The sequence below is a fragment of the Brienomyrus brachyistius genome, chromosome 22 (assembly GCF_023856365.1).
Source record: "Brienomyrus brachyistius isolate T26 chromosome 22, BBRACH_0.4, whole genome shotgun sequence".
Lineage (NCBI taxonomy): Eukaryota > Metazoa > Chordata > Actinopteri > Osteoglossiformes > Mormyridae > Brienomyrus > Brienomyrus brachyistius.
This window is the reverse complement of record NC_064554.1, coordinates 6,455,501-6,476,174: the sequence shown is the minus strand read 5'-3', so window position 1 is coordinate 6,476,174 and position 20,674 is coordinate 6,455,501. Positions and strand designations below refer to the sequence as shown.

At 42.7% G+C, this 20,674-nt stretch overlaps 4 protein-coding genes across 5 annotated transcripts; 3 read left to right on the top strand and 1 right to left on the bottom strand.

Moving 5' to 3' along the window:
- Positions 1–286: 286 nt before the first annotated feature.
- amdhd2 (amidohydrolase domain containing 2) lies at positions 287–4,389 on the bottom strand. Its single transcript, XM_048991677.1, has 12 exons — positions 3,942–4,389; positions 3,398–3,505; positions 3,146–3,282; positions 2,831–2,967; positions 2,682–2,736; positions 2,141–2,353; positions 1,972–2,060; positions 1,749–1,893; positions 1,526–1,633; positions 1,170–1,238; positions 963–1,064; positions 287–840 (listed from the first exon to the last, which is right to left on the bottom strand). Exons 2-12 carry the CDS (start codon positions 3,478–3,480, stop codon positions 767–769), a joined length of 1,212 nt encoding a protein of 403 aa, XP_048847634.1. The 5' UTR covers positions 3,481–3,505; positions 3,942–4,389; the 3' UTR covers positions 287–766.
- A 3,207-nt stretch (positions 4,390–7,596) lies between these two features.
- LOC125718126 (V-type proton ATPase 16 kDa proteolipid subunit c) lies at positions 7,597–11,845 on the top strand. Its single transcript, XM_048991694.1, has 3 exons — positions 7,597–7,862; positions 10,584–10,767; positions 10,903–11,845. The coding sequence occupies exons 1-3, from the start codon at positions 7,790–7,792 to the stop codon at positions 11,105–11,107; spliced, it is 462 nt and encodes a 153-aa protein (XP_048847651.1). The 5' UTR covers positions 7,597–7,789; the 3' UTR covers positions 11,108–11,845.
- Positions 11,846–13,593: 1,748 nt separating this feature from the next.
- mrps34 (mitochondrial ribosomal protein S34) lies at positions 13,594–16,896 on the top strand. The gene is made up of 4 exons (XM_048991687.1): positions 13,594–13,707; positions 15,439–15,775; positions 15,875–15,917; positions 16,346–16,896. The coding sequence occupies exons 2-4, from the start codon at positions 15,458–15,460 to the stop codon at positions 16,639–16,641; spliced, it is 657 nt and encodes a 218-aa protein (XP_048847644.1). The 5' UTR covers positions 13,594–13,707; positions 15,439–15,457; the 3' UTR covers positions 16,642–16,896.
- A 148-nt stretch (positions 16,897–17,044) lies between these two features.
- On the top strand, positions 17,045–20,658 carry LOC125718125 (nucleoside diphosphate kinase 3-like). Of its 2 annotated transcripts, none has more exons than XM_048991693.1 (5): positions 17,045–17,192; positions 18,013–18,143; positions 18,250–18,351; positions 19,680–19,792; positions 20,089–20,658. In XM_048991693.1, the coding sequence occupies exons 1-5, from the start codon at positions 17,147–17,149 to the stop codon at positions 20,204–20,206; spliced, it is 510 nt and encodes a 169-aa protein (XP_048847650.1). In that variant the 5' UTR covers positions 17,045–17,146; the 3' UTR covers positions 20,207–20,658. The 2 variants fall into 2 exon arrangements, with proteins under 2 accessions (XP_048847650.1, XP_048847649.1); XM_048991692.1 differs by lacking the exon at positions 17,045–17,192 and adding an exon at positions 17,433–17,551.
- The last annotated feature ends 16 nt before the right edge of the window (positions 20,659–20,674 follow it).

Below are 20,674 nucleotides of genomic sequence, written 5' to 3'. Positions count from 1 at the left end.
AGGGTCATTTGGTAACTGATATGTTACTGACGTATGTAACACAACACCTGACCTGTAACTATCAAGACACTGCGCTTGGATTCCCTGCTTCCCGTCCTGTCAAATGCTGAGCTGGTATCCCGAAATCCACGCCACTGGACTGACACATGGCAACCGGAAACACCATTTAAAACTTACATCCTCAGTCAAAACATAGTTACTGGGTAGTTGTATGGGTAGCTCTGAGGTAGAGATTCCCCGGTGTTTAAACAACTCTGGACTCGGATTTACAATAAACAAGCCTCACTCAGTTATTTGTTTGGTTGTATTATAGTCTGAATACTAAAAATTTTAAATGAATTACAGAATTTATGGTGGCACATTATTCACATGTAGAATATAAGGCACAGCTACAAAATCATGTATAGCTACAAAATGCAACTATTCCAGATAATCCAGAGAGAGACTATCTTCCAGTTTTTGTGAAGGCTGTGTGGAGACACCATGATGTGAAAACACTCATCACCAGGGCAGAACAGGAATCAAATCTAACAGGACACATATCCAAAGTGGAACACAGATAAAAAAGGCGTGCTTTTAAAGAGGAGCTGTATCAGGATTTACAGTGGCTGCCTCTCTGAAGACACTGTTCTGTGGGCTGTGGAGGGTCCTGTGTGACATGTTCCCTGTGTCCTGCTTTGCGGAGAGGAGCGGCACCACAACAAGCTGAGCTCATTCAGCTGCACTGCAGAACTGCTGTGGTCATCATGGGAAACAGGAAATGACATCACTTCCGCCAAACCTCTTCTCCACCTATGTAGGTAGCTTTCACATTCAAGGAATCATCCAGTAGGACAAAGTCTGTCACAGAGAGATATGGAAGAACAGAGGTGAGGATGTCTTCCCAGCAGAACAACCTCATTCCCAGTGGGTATCCCAGCATTCTCAGCATTAATGGTGGTGAACCCTTCGCCATCACCCACCTGCATCTGAGCCATAGTCCAGGGTGCCTTTATGTTCACTGATCCCCAGCAGCTGGGCTGGATGTAGAGAGGCAGCCTCCAGTGCAGCTTCCACTGAGCATCCTGAACCGGGAGCAGGACTCAGTAAGAGGGCTGTCTGCAGCCTTAGGGGTTGGGGTTGGGGTTAGGGTTAGGGCAGAGGGCCAGGGGCCGACAGTGAAGACCCACCAGAGGCCTGTTGGAAGTGTCTGACGCACATGTCCATGGTGGCGATGCTCCCACACAGGATGTTGGTACCTGAATGTACAGGACAGACAGACCTGTAGTGATGCACTAGTAGAGAACATTACATTTTATTTATCCAGCCCACACTTTAGCCCAAAACAATGTATAGCTGAGAGGCAGAGACAAGGGTCAGTGCGAGTCCCCTGCAGCAGTTGGGGGTTAAGGGCTTTGCTTAAGGACACGATGGTGGCATCACCCTGGCAGTTGCGAGATTTGAACCGACCTTCTAATCACGGACACGGAGTCCTTAACTCACGGTGCCAAACACTGCCCCCTATTACAAGAACTACACTGCAAACCTGCAACATAAGCATGCAGCCCGTCGATCTGGATGTGCTGCTGGCCGAGGGTGTGATGTCCTGGGGGCAACCCCATGGCTGTGATGGCATCTGTCACCAGCACCAAGCCTGGCACACAGGAACAGGAACATCAACCAACAGCTGATACGACGGTACCACAGCAAGGAGCTACAGACAGCAGGTACAACGGTACCACAGCTGGGCCTGTCTCTATAGCCTTCACCTGAAGGGTGAGCACGATGGGCTATTCGAAGGGCGGCAGGATTCGTGTGAATGCCATCCGCAATCATCCCGTAAAAAACTGTGCAATCTGGTGGAAGTTGATCACTTGTCAAGAGCCCCACAATGCCAGGATCCCGATGATGAAACTAAGAATAGAGAAGAGCATGGTCAGCGCAGCTTATGGCAAGACAGCCCATGCGCACGGGGACAGTCCGCGCACTCACCGGAAGCATGGCATTGAAGAGGTGCGTGATGAAGGTTGCCCCCTGCTGGACAGCCTGTTCTGCCTGGGACAGGTCTGCCACTGAATGCCCTATAGGATAGTAAGGGACATAAGGGACATATTCACAGGAAAAGGATACTCACACCTGTCTGTGAAGGTGACGGACATACCCAGAGACACAGTCACCCCCCTCTTCACCAATTCTTGGATTACAGTCAGGCTGCCCGGAAGCTCTGGTGCCAGCGTGACTATGGACACATTGTCCAGGCTGCCGTAGACCTCTAGTAAGTCTGAGAGACTCCCCTGCTGGAAGCCGCGTAAGCAGTGCTCTGGGTGGGCTCCCCGCTTCTCCCTGCTGATGAACGGGCCTTCCAGATGAACGCCTGCCCATGAGACACAATCGGGGGAGACTTAGCAGAGACACGACGGGCTGGTAACCAGAGGATGGGAGATGAGGAGAAAGAGAGGAACTGCATCTAATGATGAGAATGATACCATGGATTTCAATGGGCACATCAGCAATGTTCTGGTCTGTCAATCTGTCAAAGATGGAACGTTCAGGTCCATAAAGTACAAATCGAGACCAAGATTTTGTTTCTATGCTCTGTAACTAACTCTTTATACTCAACTGGTGCAAACAAAATCTTGCTCTTGATTTGTACTTTCTGAACCTGAACTTTCCACCTCTGCAATATGTCCAGATTTTCTTACCCAAGACCCCTGCTCCTTCAGCTCCTCCATCATGAATTTCCATCTCTGGGAGGACCTGAACAAACAGAAGCCAAAGACAGATTCAACGCCTGCCTTTAGGAGCTACACTGCTCACAAGCAAGGTAGTATTTTAAAGACATAAGAGGAACCTTGTGATAGATGTGAGGTGGGGAGGTCACCACTGTGGGGCAGAAGGAGGTCACACCATGCTCCAAGAGCCGCTTGGACAACAAGGCCACGCCGCCACGGACATCACATCCTTGTGAGAAATCAACTCCATAGCCACCTACAGGTGAAGATCATTGCAAGCATTAGTACCTGGCATTGCTGGAACCAATATCACTAAATCCATCTTGTACAAGGTGCTCCCTGCCTTGTGTATTTTGGAATGGACCCTAGATTTCCTGAAACCCTGCCTTAAATGTACGATTACTGAAAATATATGGATGGATGAAATATCTCACCATTGATCTGAACATCAATGAAACCTGGGGCAAGTATTTTGCCCTCACAGTCCACCTGGTGATCTGCATAGCCTTCCTCATCAAAGAACAGCTTTTCTGGATTTAGGATTTTCCCTTCTCGAACCCACAGGTCCTCCCTAGGGAAGACGAGAGCGCAGTCAGCATGGCTCAGTGTTGGTCCATAAGGGAAAACCAGGCCAGAAATATCATTTCCCGTTATCATCATTAATCCTTGGCTGTCATGGCATGTACCTCTGCAGCTGGTGGCCCCTCAGGATTCTGCAGTTAACGAACTGTGTGATCGGCTCTTCAGAAACAGACTTGTTAGATGGCATCCTTCCCAGGTTGGACCAACAAATACTTCAAAATAAAGTGAAAAGCGAAATTCAATTATACTGCATTAGCTCCTGTACTCAAGGAAAGCTTCAAACCTGAGGTACCTCTATGAATTAAGGGGGAATAAAGTGCGTAAAGAACATATCAATGAAAATCTAACATTACACACACAAAAAAACATGAATACGGCAAAGATCTACCGCTTGCATTGTGACTGACGTTGACCTTTGCGCAAAGCTCAACGATATCTTATATCCTTTATTGTGGGACATAGTCCATGGGTGTGAGCACATCCAAACTATCAAAAACAGTTATATGTAACCAGATCGACGTGTCCTCAGATTTTTTTTCCTCGCCAACTTTCATTCTCTGTAAAAACGCTTGTTTTATAAACAGTTCATATGATAATCGTTCACTGAAATTAAAAAACAGCATGCAAATAGCACCAAAGAAGACCCACCGGAGAACGGCGTCCTGCTGCTTTCCGCACTTGCTTTGCGACTGAACTTCTGTGTCATGTGACGCGTCCTGCTGTCAGCTGACAGGACACATTCCGGAAAACCTACTGCGGTCCCTCAGTGCACGAACTTTTAATAAACCTCTCAAAAAACATTTACAAGTCATACAAGTACTAAAATAAGAAATAACGCTTATGAGCATTTCGATTTTAAAAACACCTGGTATGTGTTGTATAATACAGGATACACCCCGCCATCTAGCGACAACAATTGCCATAATTTTCATCCGCAATACAAAAGAAGTAGCGGAATACCTTCTTATTACCACTAGGGAGGATAATCGCACACTTAGGCTAGAAATCTTACGGCAAATCTGTATTAATCCATTACAAACCTAAAATTAGCGGCATCAGAAGCATTGGGGTATTTTGCACACTCTACAGACTTTATAAGATATTAAACGTACCTTATTAAAAAATATAAGGTAATAAAAATGAGTGTAAATGAGTGTGCAGACTTGTCTCGAATTGAAAATCTCACGCCAGATAGCTGACATTATTATTATTTATTTAATTGATTGTTTTATTAATGTAACTATATTTTCTAAAGATTCCAATTGTATATTACAATCAACCTGTATATGTCATTATATATTACATATATATTGTATATGTTATTATATATTACATATAATTATATGCTAAATTATACCTATGGTTGGTGAAAAATATGGTGACTTGGTTGTGGACAGCAACATTTAATTCACTCTTGAAGGAATCAGTGCGGTTAGTTTAGTTTCATACACACACCCCAAACTTCCATACCTTACAAATTATGGCATTGAACTTTGTTGCTTATCTTTAGGTTTAGTTTTTAAAGTTGACACCTCTGGGACTACAAGATCAGCTTGAAAAAGTGACAGTCAATATGCAGTCCTATGTCATGAAGGTTGAGCATTTTCTTTCTGCTTAGAGTGTCAGTGATGAGTAAGACCACTGGCAGTGAGAGCATTACCAGTGAACAGAGCACAGTAGTCCAGCACAAATGCATGTCTGAGAGCCTCATGAAGTTACCAATCATTCTACTCAGCCATGGTTCTCCTTTCTCCACTCTGATAGCATTAGGTGTGCCAGCAAGTGCTAACTGGACACCAAATGCTACTGCAATGAACATGCTCTAATGCATCTCGCATATTTATGCAAGTGTTTATATGTCATGTGACCCAGAGTGAGGTTACTGAATGGGTACATTTGTCACAAGTCTTAACTCAGGAATGAATGGAAAGGTAAACTGATACCGCTGGGAGTCTGTGGAGAAAGATAAATGCATTACTTAGATGTTTTGGATTGGACTTGGCAATGCTGCAGCTACAAAGTGTTACAAAATGGTTTTTCTTTGATCTGGAATCTCACATGACCAGCTGAATGACAGAAGTGAAAGTCTGGATTCACTGTGAAACTGTGAATTATACCCTAAGTCAACTTCCCACTCTCTCAGATTTAAGTAACAGGATATAGATCGTTCATCCATCCATTGTATGTAATCAGTTATCCTATTTGGGATCACACTCATTCTCTGAAATGTTAAGAACTCTTAAGAGTTAGTGCACAGTCACATATCTGGCTCTACATAAACATATGTTTTGCTCTGCCTGTGGGTCTGTCTCCTTTCAACTTCTCAGCTTCTATCTATCTATCTATCTATCTATCTATCTATCTATCTATCTATCTATCTATCTATCTATCTATCTATCTATCTATCTATCTATCTCTTCGTCTCTCTCTTCGTCTCTCTCTTTGTCTCTCTCTCTCTCTCTCTCTCTCACTCTCTCTCTCATATATACATATTACTCAGGTGTTAAAGAATTCCAGGGCTGTAAAAGTTCCTATGACACAAACCCTAACAGTGATTCTCGCAGGTGTAGTTTCCATGGATGCGTCTGAATGTGTCACAGAGGACACTGAAAGGGCCTGGAGTCTGACGCTGCATTGCTCACCATTTCCACACCCCATTAGCTGAAGAGGCATCAGATGTCCATAGCAACATGGCAGAGGGGTGGAAGGTAATGAAGAATTTATCTAATCAGAAAGTGGAATTGATATTTTAGCCATGCAATGCTGGAGTCTTTGGTTCACTATCCATAGTACTAAACTGAGTGGAACTGGAATTCTGCATAGCAGGGGTGAAAAAGTCAGGGGGAGACATGAACCCCCCAGTATTTAATTTGGCTTCATTCACCCCCCCTCCCCCCCCCCCCCAAAAAAAAAAAAGTTTGCATTTAAAAAGTTGAGTCGCCCCCATATCAGACTCTTTCTATATTTTTAATAAAATTTATCGCATTAATATTTATTCATTTGATGAAGAACAAGCAATACAGCTGAAATGATTTAAAGATCAATCATATGACACAAGCTAGAGCTTATGTATAAAGTACAATTTAAAAAAACAGTTCTTTGAGGCTGACACTCTGACTTTGAGGTCTAATCTAATAAGAGCCATGAATAGATGGCTGGCCACTGTCACAGATGCTGTTGTTTAGTCATACTTTGATGCAAGTTTCATTTAAGGTCCTCACCCAGTGACCTTCCCTGCACTTTTAGATGGCTCCCATCTGTGATGAAGGATATTTTATTCAGCCATCTCCTTGCCACAAGGAAGCAGATGAATATCAGTGGAAATAAGTGAAAAAAATGAGTGAAGAGAAGTTGAGGGACTGAGATTATTATTTAATTATTAATCTTTGTTAATAGGTTATGACCTGTCCCCTACACTTATGCCTTCTGTTTACAGTCTGGGGCTAGGCAACCATGCATTTCACACATTGCACTGGGTATAACTGCATTTGTGACAAATAAAACTTTGGAACTTGAGTGAGTAAATGAAGATGAGTTACTACAGGAGAGTGCTGATTTGTGGCTGGTCTGGGCTATGATCTTCGACAGAGAGTAGCTCCATTAGTATCAGTCATAAGGAGATGTTCATAAACACAAGTAAATATACTCAATCCAAGTCAAAGCTCATTCCAGGGTGCTATGAAGACGACAGCGATGATCATCATATTTTTATTTGTTATTTAGTTTGTGTATATCCCATCTTGTTCTCCTATGTGAGAACAACGTTTGGGGTTAGAGCACAGTATGTCACCCCTGAGGGTTAAGGCCTTACTCAAGGATCTAACATAGGGTATTCCGCTAGCCATAGGACTCAAACAAGCAACCATCTGAATACGCCCATAAAGACCTAATCTGCAAAAGCATACAATTATGGAAAAAATAGTATATGGGCCATCGTGCATCTAATAAATGTACATATATTATGTGTAAGTTAACGGCGCTGCATTCGCCTAAAACCACCATATCCATTAATCGGTACTATATTACAACGTGAATTTTATACGTATTGCTTTTTATTATCAAGATCCTAAAAGGAGACCCCACTTTGACAGCATGCGGCGGGATAAACCAACATCTCTGTAATTCAGGGGTTATAAAATATAAAAAAATAAGAAAATTATATTCTCCTCTATAAATATTTATTTATTGGTATATGTTCAAAAACATAAAACTGATAATATTAAATGTATAAAATCTTATAGATATTTTTTTATTACCCCTACAGAAGATGGGTGGGTCGATCCGAATAGGCGTCAGGTGACTTTTGACGACCCGCCATTTTCCTCAGGTCTGCCGGTACTCGCTAGAAGACAGGAGGGGAGATTCGCTCTTACTGTTATTTTAAAGAATATCAGTACCCTGCGAAAGACATTGCCTCCGCGTTAAGAGTACTGTAATACAGTCTGAACGTGGCCGTTTTTTGAAGGCTGTTTGTTTTTTATACCCAACGAGAGAGAATGTCCTCCACGAGCCCCGAGTACTCGCCGTTCTTCGGGGTGATGGGCGCCTCCGCAGCCATGGTGTTCAGCGGTAACCGAGCGCCGTATCCGCCTCGCTTCAGCGGGGAAATGGCCTTTAAACGGCCTTCGCCGCATGACAGCAGAATGTGCAGGACCGTTGTGTGACGTTAGGATGATGTCGTTTGGGAGATGGTGTGTCCGTGCTGTCGGTAACCGGGTCTCTGTTACGCGTAGGCTTTAATCTTTGTGTGATTTGGGGTTTTGTGTTAGATTGTAGGCCGCCTGCGTGCATCGTTCTCTTCGCTGTGCATTTGTATTTTTTACCTGCAAATTATATTTATATATGTCTTCTTCTTCCTTGTGATAAATATTCCATATTCATGCATTGTCTGCTTTTCCCTGGCTCTTGACTCTGGTCGTCTGGTTAGGTAATATAACTACCCACAGAGAGCGTCCTCTGCCAACCTAGGCGACTAGCTGCCTGGATATCAGGTGTCCAGTTTTCGTCTGTCGGAGTAACGTTTCGGACTAGGTTCCTCGTTTCTTTGTTTAATGTGAAATAATTAACAAAACTGAGTGTGGCGATGCTCATTGTTAGCCAGGTCAAATTGGGTCGATGTGGTGGTTCTGAGTGTAACTGACTTACCGCCTTGCGAAAAGAAAAATATTTATCTATTAGATATTGCCATTTTATTTATACGCACTATTTAAAATACGAGAGGAACCAAGACCACAGGAATCTTAAATTCACTGTCCCCCAGTATATTTTAAAAGACTTTATTATGAGGTGTTTGCTTCTGGCAGCATTCTTTCCTGGTAGACAGTTTTTTCTTTGCTGTCCATTGTTAGATGATGTGCTCACCCCGGTGTCCTCATCCCATTCATTTACATTCTCTAAAGCATAAGATGCTTGTTTTTAAGTAATCCATTTCCATTTTAATACCTGCAGCTGTTCTTGGTTCCTGCTTTAATTTTATGTTCCAATAGCAGTTCTTCCTTTGCAGTTTCACAGTTTTTCGCCCATATGAACATCAGCTGTCAGACATAGAAAAGGCTACGGTTGTTTTAGCAGTCGAACATTCTATTACTATTTATGAAATTTACCTTTTTGATAGTTCCGGCTGTTTTACTATCCATATGTGCTCACCGTGAATATAGCCACAGTTGCTGGCATGACGTTAAGGCAACATAATTGTGTTGGAGGAAGTTAATTATGTTGGAGGAAGTTAGTTGACTTTCTCGGTAGCATGTTGAATGAATGCCCCATTGTCTATCATTTTTAATTTTTTTTTTTGGTATCTATCTATAAGGGTTTCTTGATAAATGTGTAAAAGCGCTTCCCCATTGTCTTTTTCCTCGCAGACTGAAATAGTCTTAGCTATTATCAGTGTGATCACACTCTGCAGGAACAGTTTGATATCACTGCTGCCCAGTGTAGCTGGTAGATTTTCCGTCATCTCTTCTAAGACCCGTTTGCCAAGGATGACTGACAAGAGATAAAAAAAAAAAAAGAAACTTCAGCGTAATTCTTGGTTTCCCTGATGCATGCAGACCTTCTTGACCGGAGAGGACACCATACCGTGAGGGTGGAATTTTTGATGCTACATATAATGTGTAGTGCTTTCTGTATATTGTTTGATGTTTAGTACTTGTGACTGGAGTTGGTTTCATTTTTGGACAGTTTCCTTTAGTGATTCAGGGCTGTAGCGAAATGATGGTTTTTGGAGTCTGAAATGAAATTCTGCCTCTGTGATAATTGTAAGGAAGATCATACACATTTCTTTCTGCAGGCGACACACTGGTTGTTTGTTGGAATTTCGTTGGCTTTTATTGACTGCTTGCTTGACACTGTTTTTGTTGGAACTGTCCGTTAAACCATTACGCGGTCAGAGTATCCTCTCAGTTGTTGTAAGTGGTTGGTGGTCAGTGGAATGTCCTAGTCTTTGCTGTGTCCTGCTGTTTGCAGAGAAGGGCGAGTTAATTCTCCATGCCACTGATGCAGTGCCACCACAAAACTGCCACCGTTAGCTTTTTGTCTTTGGTGGTTTTCCCAAAGGAAGAGTGGGAACTGAAACCGCTATTGACACATGCAGTTGTGAAATACACACATGACAGCTTTAGCTGAGTGTTTGTGGTTTGATGACCTTGCTCTTGTAGATGTATGGCTAAGAAAGGGTGGCTGAATCACTGTCCGTATTCTGGATTGTGGTAGCATGTGTGTCCGTTTTTTAGGCAGAACATGTATGTTGTATGTAAGGGGGAATTCTGGTGAGGTAACGCTGTGGTTCTAACAGCTACTTGACAAGTCAATTCATTCATTCAACATTCATCTGTCCTTAAACAGAAGAGCACTAAGTATACCTTGAGTCTACATTCACTTTTTCTTCAGCTGTTAGAAGCAATTACTGTTTTTAATACCTAGTTATTGCAACAGTACTCTGACTGGAGCTGGCAGATACGCAGGCTATGTGAACTGACTTCTGCATGGTCATCCAGGTGAAACTGTCTGGTGCTTAAGTCATGGCAACCGGACTTCTCTCTTTTAAGGTAGAAACGTTTCACTGCTCATCCAAGCAGCTTCTTGAGTCTGAGGAAGGTTGCAAGTGTCCACATATTTATCCTCCCGGGTGGTTTCACTTCTCACCTACCCTTAGTAGGCTCGTTGAGTGAAACAGACTAGTTCATTGGTTCCAGTTCATTGGACCTGCTATAGTTGTGACTCCTCCGGTGCTGTTTGTATGCTGCTTTCTATACACAGCCTTTTGCTCATCGATTTCTCTTCTGTCCTCAGCTCTAGGTGCAGCTTATGGCACAGCCAAGAGCGGCACTGGCATCGCTGCCATGTCAGTGATGAGGCCAGAGCTGATCATGAAGTCCATCATCCCCGTGGTCATGGCAGGTATCATTGCCATCTACGGTCTGGTGGTCGCAGTACTGATCGCCAACAACCTGTCTGAGAACGTCACCCTTTTCAAGTAGGTCTCGTTCTTTGCCAATGATCCTTGGTAACACCTTGAGTTGCCTTGATTGTGCTGATGGTGTATATAAACCTTCAGAGGTTATAGGAGAGACTTATCCCTTAATTTTCCTTTTCCCGCATTACTCCCCAGGAGTTTCCTGCACCTGGGAGCAGGATTGAGCGTGGGACTGAGCGGCCTGGCCGCCGGATTCGCCATCGGCATCGTGGGAGACGCCGGAGTTCGCGGCACTGCACAGCAGCCGCGCCTCTTCGTTGGCATGATCCTCATCCTGATCTTTGCTGAAGTTCTGGGGCTCTATGGTCTCATTGTAGCCCTCATTCTGTCCACGAAATAAACCATCGTTATGCTGGTCACCGGGAGGGCAGCAAAAGGAAAAATGCATCGATCTCATTTCCAGGCCGTTGTACAGTCCTCTGGTTGGTAGTGATCCTCTTGTACATGCACCACGTATATTAGTGACTTGTCATTTTTGTGTGTTTGTGTGTGTGTGCGCGGCCATTCTTATTGGTGTCCACTGGTCTTAAAGGGCAGACTAGGGAACAGTCATATGGCTTTTGTTTTTGGGACATTGGCAAAGTATCTGTACAAATACGTGGACGAGCTGTGTGTGTTTTTTTTTTTTCCTCCCCTTCCAATGATTTTAATTTAAAATGTTTATACATCTCTAAATGGAACAGTTGGTACTGAATTCCCCATATTATAATTATGTTCATTATAATTTATATATAGAATTAAGAATATATATAGAGGTTATTGCACTGTCAGTGGTGCTTGGATTTCTTCTGGATGTAATTATTGGTGAAATGGCGATTGCATTAAGTGTCAGACTTCAGAGTGGAACTTTGATGTGTGTGAGGTTGTGTCAATTACAATTTGAACGTTCTTGTTACACTTGTAAACATGTTTTCCTGTAGTACAGCTATTGGTTGTGTTAAAGTTGTATACCCAGTGTTGGGTTTAACGGGACTAATTTCCAAATAAATTTACTGTACTTATTCACACAGTTATGGTGGTACTTCCAAATGTATTGTCGAAACACATGTTATATAAAGTTCCACTTTGTTCCAATTCACAGATCTCCATGTGTGTGTGTATATGCTCACTGCACGACAGATAAACTCAATCAGGTATTTCATCTTCCACCAGGAAGGGCCATTGATGACTCATCTGAAATATGGTATTAGTGGTCCGTACCAAAATATTCAAAATGTTTAATCATGCTGTCTTTTTGTAGTTCTGACAGACATTGGCTTTGGTCTGGTTTGCATATTTATAGGTATCAACTGGGTTTCTAGCTTCTGTTTAAACCTTGATGTCCCCACATGTATATCCATATTTTCTATTTCTTACAGTATTGATGCTGGAAAAGACCCATAAATCTGTGTAGCAGAGCTCATACGAGACCCTTTAAGACTGATCATTGATTGACAATTAATTTCATTCTTTAGTGTTCTGTGATTTTTTTTTTTTGTAAACAGCCAGCAGTTATTCCTGAGTGAATAGTTTTAATGACTTTTGTTACATGCACCCACAATATAAAGGAATGCAAAAACTACTGCATAGCTCCACGGATCAGAAGCATGGACCAAAAACAGGATGTCAAGAAAGCAAAGCATGTGACTCAACATACTCTACACTGATCCTATAAGAGTATGTCAGGAGTACAGATGCATTCTGGTTGCATTCCTGCATATCTAGGAGTTTATGCCAGAAATGATCAGTGTCAAGCATATATCAATGTAGGGGTGCTGTCAGCCGTATGGCATTGCGTCATTGGCTCTGAACTGTGGGTGCTTGAACTTGAGAGTGCCATCCTGGCTAAGGAGCTGCACACAAGATTTGCCCCCACAAAGGCATAGTGACCAATGATATTTCTTACCCTTTGGATTATTATTGCAAGTGTAAATCCAGCCTTATCCATGAATTTATATAGGAATGAATTCATAATGGTCTTCTACAGTATCCTGCTTCAAGATTAAAAGGAAGAACAAAAAAAGCCTACAGTAACAGGAATAGAGCTATGGATTTTTTTAGAGTTTTTTTCTGTGCTTTCTTTCTTCGAGAAACTAGCTTGGAAAAGGCTTAGTATCAACTTTCAACTCTTAGAGGTTTTCTTACGGTTCACATTTTCCATCACCAACGTCATAAAGAGAGATATTTGCACTACCGCTAGAAGGAGCTCATGTAGCACCAGTGGTTTGAGAACCACGGGTGTAGAGAATACGTTATTCACCTGTTCTCATTCATGGATTAAATAAATATCTGGATGAAGCAACTGTGAAGTGGCTCAGCCCCTCTCATGCTTTTTTGTGGCCAGCTTATTGGTCAAGCTCCTATATGTAAGTGAACAGTTCTGCTGTGGGCATTTCACGATTGCAAACTCTCACACATCTGGTATGACACGTTATCACACTCACGCTCATGCAATAAATCTTACAGCAAATCTGCATTATTCCTTTATAAACCTGAAATTAGCTACATAAAAAGCTTTGGGGTACTTTGGAAACCCTACGGACTATTATGAAGATAATAAAACTGTTACATACATATTCTTATGTTCTTAAATGCACGTGTAGTCTCGAAATGAAAATCTCACTCCAGCCGGCTGAACAATTAAAGTGGATGAGTGAGAAGGGAGTATTATCAGTTTTGTGATTCATGTTGAAAATTGTGTATTTTGAAAAGTGTGCTTTATTAATGCAAACCGAGTCAAACTGACAAACAGTGCTTGTATGTTTGTAAACTCAGCTTACGGATATGTTACCTGCTACCGTACATAGGATAAGCAGGTATGAATAAACGACAGACAGGTTTCAGGTTTATTGTTAGAAACTACCGGAACTCAAAGACAGGGTCACGTTTCTACACGGAAGGAGTTTGGGAATCCGCAGTGTTACCGGAAGTAGCGTCTCACTGGAGGTCACGTTAAAGCAGGTTAGTCTGATATTTGTTATTTGTATTTATTGTATTACCTATAATGACCAAATGCGATAATTTTGTAATGGCTTATTGTTTCTGTCCTTTCCGTAAGGAACATGGAAAATTGGTTAGTATCGATTTTCAAGTCTTAGAGGTTTTCTCACGATTCACATTCTCCACACATGTACAGTGTATATTCTTTGACATGATTGTTGCCTATCCCCGAATGAGTTATTTGCTTATTTTAACTTACTATTCATAATGCGTTACTTTCTCTGGAAAACTGCACACTAGTACTCATGTCCTTACGTATGCACGATTTATTAGGTGCTGCTAGAATCGGTCTCTCTGTGGATTATGTATGACAGCTACGGTTCACATACATGAAACAGACTCGAATCCTACGTTGTTTTTCTGTGAAGATGCCAGTTCTCTGATTTGTACAGTACATGTACAAGAAGTAGTTAAAATAATATAAACATTTTATGAAACAGACCTTTTTCTCAGCTATAAAATAAGTCTTACAGTCAGCAGCAGGATGACCTTATCAAGTCCTTGATGTTGAGGTATTAGATGTTTACATTTTATCTACCACTTGTATATATGTAGAGGTTATAAATCTTGAACAATATTCTCGTTTTTAATTAAACTTAATGAAGACTCTTTGTAACATCAATAGGAAAATGAATCCAACAGGAAGGATGTGAAATGAGATGCCAATCTGATAGCTTGGTCATAGTCCCAGCACTGGCTAAACAGTGGTTTTGTCAACAGTTTGAACATAAGTTTTTTTTTCTAAAATGTCAATTATTCTAACTGAACTGTAGTACCTAAAATAGATGCAGACAGTATTGTAATGTAGAGCACCAACCATGTTTCCATTGGACAGCAAAACCAAACTGATTGAGATGTGAATCTTTGCAGGACACAGTAGTGGGTGTGTCAAAAGGTTAGTGGGTGTGTCTAAAGGTGGGCATGTGGACAGAAGGAGTGTGGCGAAGCAGGTGGAACTTAATCATAGTAATTACCTAACCTATATGTCTGGTAAATATCTTGTCCCTTCATGAAGTGACTTTTATTGAACACATTTTTGGCCAACAGAAATAACCTTTCAGCACGCCTGCTCTACTGCACACATCACCTTTCGACACACCCAGTACTCCAGCCTGTAGAGACTTGTACCTCTTTTCCACTGCCACTACAAATCAAGCCGTACCTGACCCATACTGTGAACTGACAGTTTTCCATTGCAAAGTATGTGAGCCGACCCGTACCTCTACTGACTTGGCCCTGCTTACTAGCATGACCAAACCGAGCTGGTTGCATCACCACCATCTGATTGGTAGAAATGCACAGAGACACCAGTGTCTGTGTTGATATACACGGATTATGTAAAAGGGCAGATTCCATGTATTATTCATTATTAGTATTGCACATCACACTGTATTAATGCATTCCTGATAACTCGGAACATGAAAAATTCCACCCAAAAAAGTACTATAGAACAGCTGAACGGAATGTATTTGTTGTGCAAATTTACACAAGCTAATGCTAATTCCACTAATGTCTGACGCTGTTAACATAACACAGCGATTTTCACAGATGTGCTCTCAGAATTTAGCACTAGTAAATGACGACGTACACCATGCGAACAATAAATAATCATCTCTTCTGTTTTTACGTCACTGTCGCTCTACAAACGCTGCAACGTCTTTACTTGCTTCCTAAATCTTTCGTTTTCTTAAGACCCTGCAGGTATCTGAGGATGGTCAGGAAGAAGACTGTACGCCCCATTGCAGAGCTGGCTCGCAAAGTCCGAGAGTACCGTGCTCTGAAAGAGCGACCCCGCGACTCACAGAAGTATGCCCTGGACTACGACACCATGACACGGCCATACTCGGGCAGGAAGCTGCCCGTCCTGGCCTGGCAGGACGTGAAGCGCGAGAGTCGCCTCTTCTCCTTGCTGAGCGGCTTGCGACTCTTTGGGGTTGGCCGTCTCTTCACCCGCAAGTCCTGGCTGTTGGAGCACGATGAGCCTTGCTATTGGAGGATCACCAAGGTGAAGGCGGACTACACTGCCCAGGTACGTATGTGTGAAGCTGTTTTTCCTCTCTTCACTCATCAGAATTGAAGGCTGTATTTGTTTGTGTAAAAATATCTTTGTTTCACACTCCTCATTAAGAATATGGACCATGGGAAAGCCTGGGGTATCCTGACCTTCAAAGGTGAGACTAATCGGACTTTAATACAAAGTATTTTTTAGTCTTTTGTTTATGTCCAATAGGATTTAATCATCCACCAATCAACTGCTATAATTGTCCCACTTGGGGTTGCAGTAGGATGCATACATGGTCACTGCAGTGTTCCCATGGTTTACAAGATATTTGACGCCTGGATTTATGTAGATTATGCATTTATTGCATCCATAGAACCTGTTATTTTTATGATATACCATAATGATCTGAATCATTTTGATGCTGCTTTTCAGTAGTTCTTAATTTGTTTATTAATGAGTATTAGTAAGTATTCATATTTACTTTAGGTAGGTTGAACTGATTGATTTATTCTCATATACAATGTAAGATTTTTCCAAAAGGCTACTTACAACTTGCCTGAAGATTAAGTTTCTCTTTGTCTTGCCTTGATTTTCTAGGGAAGGAGGAGAGGGAGGTGAAGGAGGTGGACAAAGTGATGTACCATGACTGGCGCTTGGTGCCAAAACACGAGGAGACGGAGTTCACACGCTTCGTTCCTGTAGCCGATTCAGCACCACGCTTTGTGCCATATCCTCCCCTGCTTCGTGCCATGATCCTGGCAGAAAGACTCAAAGAGCATCAGCCGCTAGACAAGGAGCCCGCTATTGACTTGCAGAAAACTGTCCCACTTAAGAAGGATTTTTTCCTGAGGCTGCAGGAGGAGCAGCAGCAGAGCATGGGGACCTCGGTGTGAGGCAGAGCACAGAGCTGTGTGTTTGCATTGGCTACTACTGGAGGAGAGAACAGGCCAGCAGTGAAACTGTACGTGCTCAGCAATCTACTGCGTCAGGAATGGAAATAACTTTTGATTCAGAGAATCATTTGTCAGAAAATGTGTTAAACATTTCAGTTTAATAAGTATTGGCTACGTGTTTCTGATTTGTAGTAAACAAGTGTATGAGTGTTTCACGCCTATGTCTGTGATTAAAACGTACCTCGTTCAAATGTGTTGGGAGGTTCTTTCGGGTTTTTTTTAAGCCTCTGCTTATAGGTAGGAATGGGTTTCAAATGTTACAGTTTTGTATTCATATAGATTTTTTTACCGTGTACTTCATTGCTGACGTTTGTAGCCGTAGTCCGCTGGTACGTATGTGTACGTCAGACTCGCAGGGGCACGCAGCGCGCGCGGCACATGCGCGAGCAGAAACTCTCCACCCTTGCGCTGTTGCCGTTGGCGACACGCTCCGTCTGACGCCATCATGATATGTTTCGTTCTGACCGTATTTGCTAACATTTTCCAGACCGGTAAGTGTAATATATTTCTCTTGCATTTTAGCTTAAGTTTAGTGCCACAGTCCTGCAGCTTGTTAAGACGCTAGCGAAGCAGCCAGGGGTCCTGTTACCGCCGACAGAACATGCATGCGGGAGGCATAGATCTGCGCTTCAGTGAAATCCGCTTTGCCAACAGCCCTGGCTGCTGGCTGATAGGCAGGCCCATCATTCACGCCGACGTTTTATAAAATGAGCATTACTGCCGGGCTATTTTAAGCTGCAGCTGTTCCTGTTGGTTTACTGTAAACCTGTGATGGGCACCAAACGGTCTGTGTCCGAGCAGCGGGGACAAGCGGAGCCGTCTGTAAAGCGCGGCCGGGCCGCCCGAGCCGGTGAGCCGAGCTGACAGCCGTGTGGAGTTATATTTACTGGAAACTGCGATTGTGACATAAATTCTAGGGTTCATAGAGAATGTTTCCATTATCAGAGAAAGTAAAACCGTAGGACGCAGTAGGATGGAATGACAGCGGCGGCCCGCGTCATTCTTACAGTAACCGGACTGCAAAATGCAGCACTGCATCTGTTCAAAAATAGAACGTCACTTTTCCTTTGGCTTATTGGAGGTATGACTTGTAGGATACTGGCGTAGCACCAGAGGTTAATACTCTTGCCCGCTGGATCTAACAGCTTCCTAAAGCCGAGGTGACAAAATGATCGGGAAGCTTTTGCATTAGGTAACACTGAACACCATTTTACTTGCAAAACGTAAATGGTCTGTTGTATGGGTGGGTGCAGCATGTAGCCGTTAAGCATGCTCTACTACACGTGTTGTAAGGGTGTGTGTTTGTGGCAGCCTGGACCGGCGTCTATGAGCGAACCTTCATCGCTGTGAAACCCGATGGCGTACACAGACGCTTGGTGGGTGAGATCATTCGGCGGTTTGAGCAAAAGGGCTTCCACTTGGTTGGGATGAAGTTAGTGCAGGTGAGTTCACGAAGAGAAACCTATCGTCTATAATCAAACACCTCATTGCTATTTCCTTTTGGATATTGCTGCTGTTCCAGATTTGTTGCAGCTTTTATTTTGACAGCCCTCAGAGCCCCTTCTGAAGGAGCATTACTGGGACCTGAGGCAGAAACCCTTCTTCAGTGGACTAATAGAGTACATGCGCTCTGGACCTGTGGTTGCCATGGTGAGGCATTCTCTTTTTAATGGCATTCGTTTGAAAAGGATGTAAAAACGATTTAGTCTTTTACCATCACAGTAAAAGATAACAGGCCCATTCCGCCAGACTCAGAAACAGCCTCTATCCCAGTAGGACCGGCCGATATGGCAAAATATTTTATTATGAAGATTTTTTTTTTCACGTTGGTCGATTTCAGTACTTATGATATAATTCAGGTAATTTTTTCTTTACTTCAAGGCTCAGTCTGTGCTCAAAATTCCCTTAGAATTGTCCTTAAACAGATTCAGAACATGGAAAATGAAATGGACTGCAGACAAATCTAATTATAATGAATAAATCATACAAAAGCATGTCATAAGCCGTGACACTAGAAAACTCACGACGGTATGATTTATTACGCTTTTTCATTCACTGCCTCAGTGCTCATTCCGGGGAACAGGTTTGACATTTACGGCACAGTTGGGATTAAATAAAGTGACTGCACTGCCAGCATATAGAGGATTATTTACAGTGCCCTCCATAATGTTTGGGACAAAGTCACATTTTTTCCTTGAAATTTCAAATCAAACACGTCAAATTATAGCGTGATTAAAGTACTCATGCCAGAGTTTAATATAAAACAATTTCTATGGTGTTTGGGTCAGGTGGTCAGGTCATGTGATGTGACACTCTATCATTCTTCCTTGTAGGTGGCTTAACATGTCCAAACTTTTGACTGGTACTGTACGCATATGATATTCATAAGGTATCCAAGTCTATGGGACAGGATGTAACCTGTTATGCCATGTATTGCAAAGTCTGTCGAGCAATTGTTGTTGCTGCTGGTGGTCCGTGTCTGGTCAACAACCGACTTAATACTCGAATACTTTGGTTTGAAGGACAAAATATTTTTAATTAATATTAAGCTTGTTTCTTGTGCAATAGAATGTTTGAGAAGTATCTCTTTGAATACTTAAAAACTGAGTATTTTAGGTCAGTTTGTAGAACTGTCTTAAAATATTTTGTTTTAGAAAGGAATCAGTGTTAAATTTGTTGATTGTTGTGTCGTAATGGTGGCAGCTAGTAAGTTTCGTTGTACTTGTGTAGTCCACTTGCAAAGGGTAAAATGAAAATCATTGGCCTTGAGCTGGATGTGAATCTTGAAATAGGTCATATTTAGGTGGAAGGGTATATGTGTGGCTCGGAAGGTCACCGGTTCGACTCCCGTGGCGGCAGGCTGATGTGCTGCTGGGCTCGTAAGCCCAGTTGCTTCAGGCATGAAAGAAAAAAATGAATAAAGCATCACTTTTCTGATTCATTGATTTCATTGTGTGACAAACGTTGTGCGTGGACAGGTGTGGCAGGGCCTGGACGTAGTGAAGACGACCCGCAGGATGCTGGGAGAGACTGACCCTGCTGACTCCCTCCCAGGAACCATCAGAGGGGACTTCTGCGTGGAGGTGGGCAGGTATGTGCTGCATGACATGGTAATGATGGAAGCCTTCCTTCAATAAGGAGACAGCGCTACATCCATTCTGCGCTATCAGTCACTGGCAAGTCTGACCAGCTCTCCATTACATATTAGCCTTACTGGGAGTTAAACAACAGTGACCATGGGTTGGAACCCTTCTTATCAAGGAACCAAAGAAGTTGTAGGGTGAGCCGGCGGTCGATTAGGGTTATGCTTTGGGATGTGATACTGGGGACCGACGTGCAAGAGGAAGAGTGGAAATTGACAGTAGGGCTTTAATGTGTCCTCTGCAGGAACGTGATCCATGGCAGCGACTCTGTGAAGATGGCACAGAGGGAGATATCACTCTGGTTCAACCCAGACGAGCTGATCTGCTGGGAAAACAGCAGCCAGCCCTGGAGATACCAGTGAAGAGCATAGCAGCTAGCTGCTGGTAAACACGCTGCTGGCTCCTGTGTCTATCGTTACATACTGGCAGGACCCGTTTTGATATCTACGGCTTTCTGACTGTTCACCGCTCTTCTGCTGCGTGGTCGCAGTGCCTGTTACCAAGCATATCCTTGCTATTGTAATCAATGGTCATCTGTGGTAAGTTTGTATTCAGGCAGATACTCTAAATGGATGCTCAGGGTCACAGAATCCCTTATTTTCCACTCCATATTCATATGGCATTGGTTTCATTTTTTGTTAAATCTAGTGTCAGCTGTTAAGAATGAAATGGACATAAAGTATGATTTATCGTATGTAGTGTGAGGGCCTTTAAACACAATGCCATCAAATATATACATTTTGTTTTGCCACTGCATGGAAAATCTGATTCTCATGACCAAGAAGCTCATCATGAATAAAACACTTTGACCAAAGCAGTTTGTCTAGGTT

Bases quoted from the DNA above. Each gene is read 5' to 3' on its own strand.
- amdhd2 (XM_048991677.1), bottom strand. From the start codon at position 3,480: ATGCCATCTAACAAGTCTGTTTCTGAAGAGCCGATCACACAGTTCGTT. The intron at 3,283-3,397 runs GTACATGCCATG...CGTCTTCCCTAG, and splicing joins AGGGGCCACCAGCTGCAGAG to GGAGGACCTGTGGGTTCGAG. The intron at 841-962 runs GTGGGTGATGGC...TCTCTGTGACAG, and splicing joins GGACTATGGCTCAGATGCAG to ACTTTGTCCTACTGGATGAT.
- LOC125718126 (XM_048991694.1), top strand. From the start codon at position 7,790: ATGTCCTCCACGAGCCCCGAGTACTCGCCGTTCTTCGGGGTGATGGGC. The intron at 7,863-10,583 runs GTAACCGAGCGC...TTCTGTCCTCAG, and splicing joins CGCAGCCATGGTGTTCAGCG to CTCTAGGTGCAGCTTATGGC. The intron at 10,768-10,902 runs GTAGGTCTCGTT...ATTACTCCCCAG, and splicing joins GAGAACGTCACCCTTTTCAA to GAGTTTCCTGCACCTGGGAG.
- mrps34 (XM_048991687.1), top strand. From the start codon at position 15,458: ATGGTCAGGAAGAAGACTGTACGCCCCATTGCAGAGCTGGCTCGCAAA. The intron at 15,776-15,874 runs GTACGTATGTGT...CTCCTCATTAAG, and splicing joins AGGCGGACTACACTGCCCAG to AATATGGACCATGGGAAAGC. The intron at 15,918-16,345 runs GTGAGACTAATC...TTGATTTTCTAG, and splicing joins GGGTATCCTGACCTTCAAAG to GGAAGGAGGAGAGGGAGGTG.
- LOC125718125 (XM_048991692.1), top strand. From the start codon at position 17,473: ATGGGCACCAAACGGTCTGTGTCCGAGCAGCGGGGACAAGCGGAGCCG. The intron at 18,144-18,249 runs GTGAGTTCACGA...TTATTTTGACAG, and splicing joins TTGGGATGAAGTTAGTGCAG to CCCTCAGAGCCCCTTCTGAA. The intron at 19,793-20,088 runs GTATGTGCTGCA...TGTCCTCTGCAG, and splicing joins TTCTGCGTGGAGGTGGGCAG to GAACGTGATCCATGGCAGCG.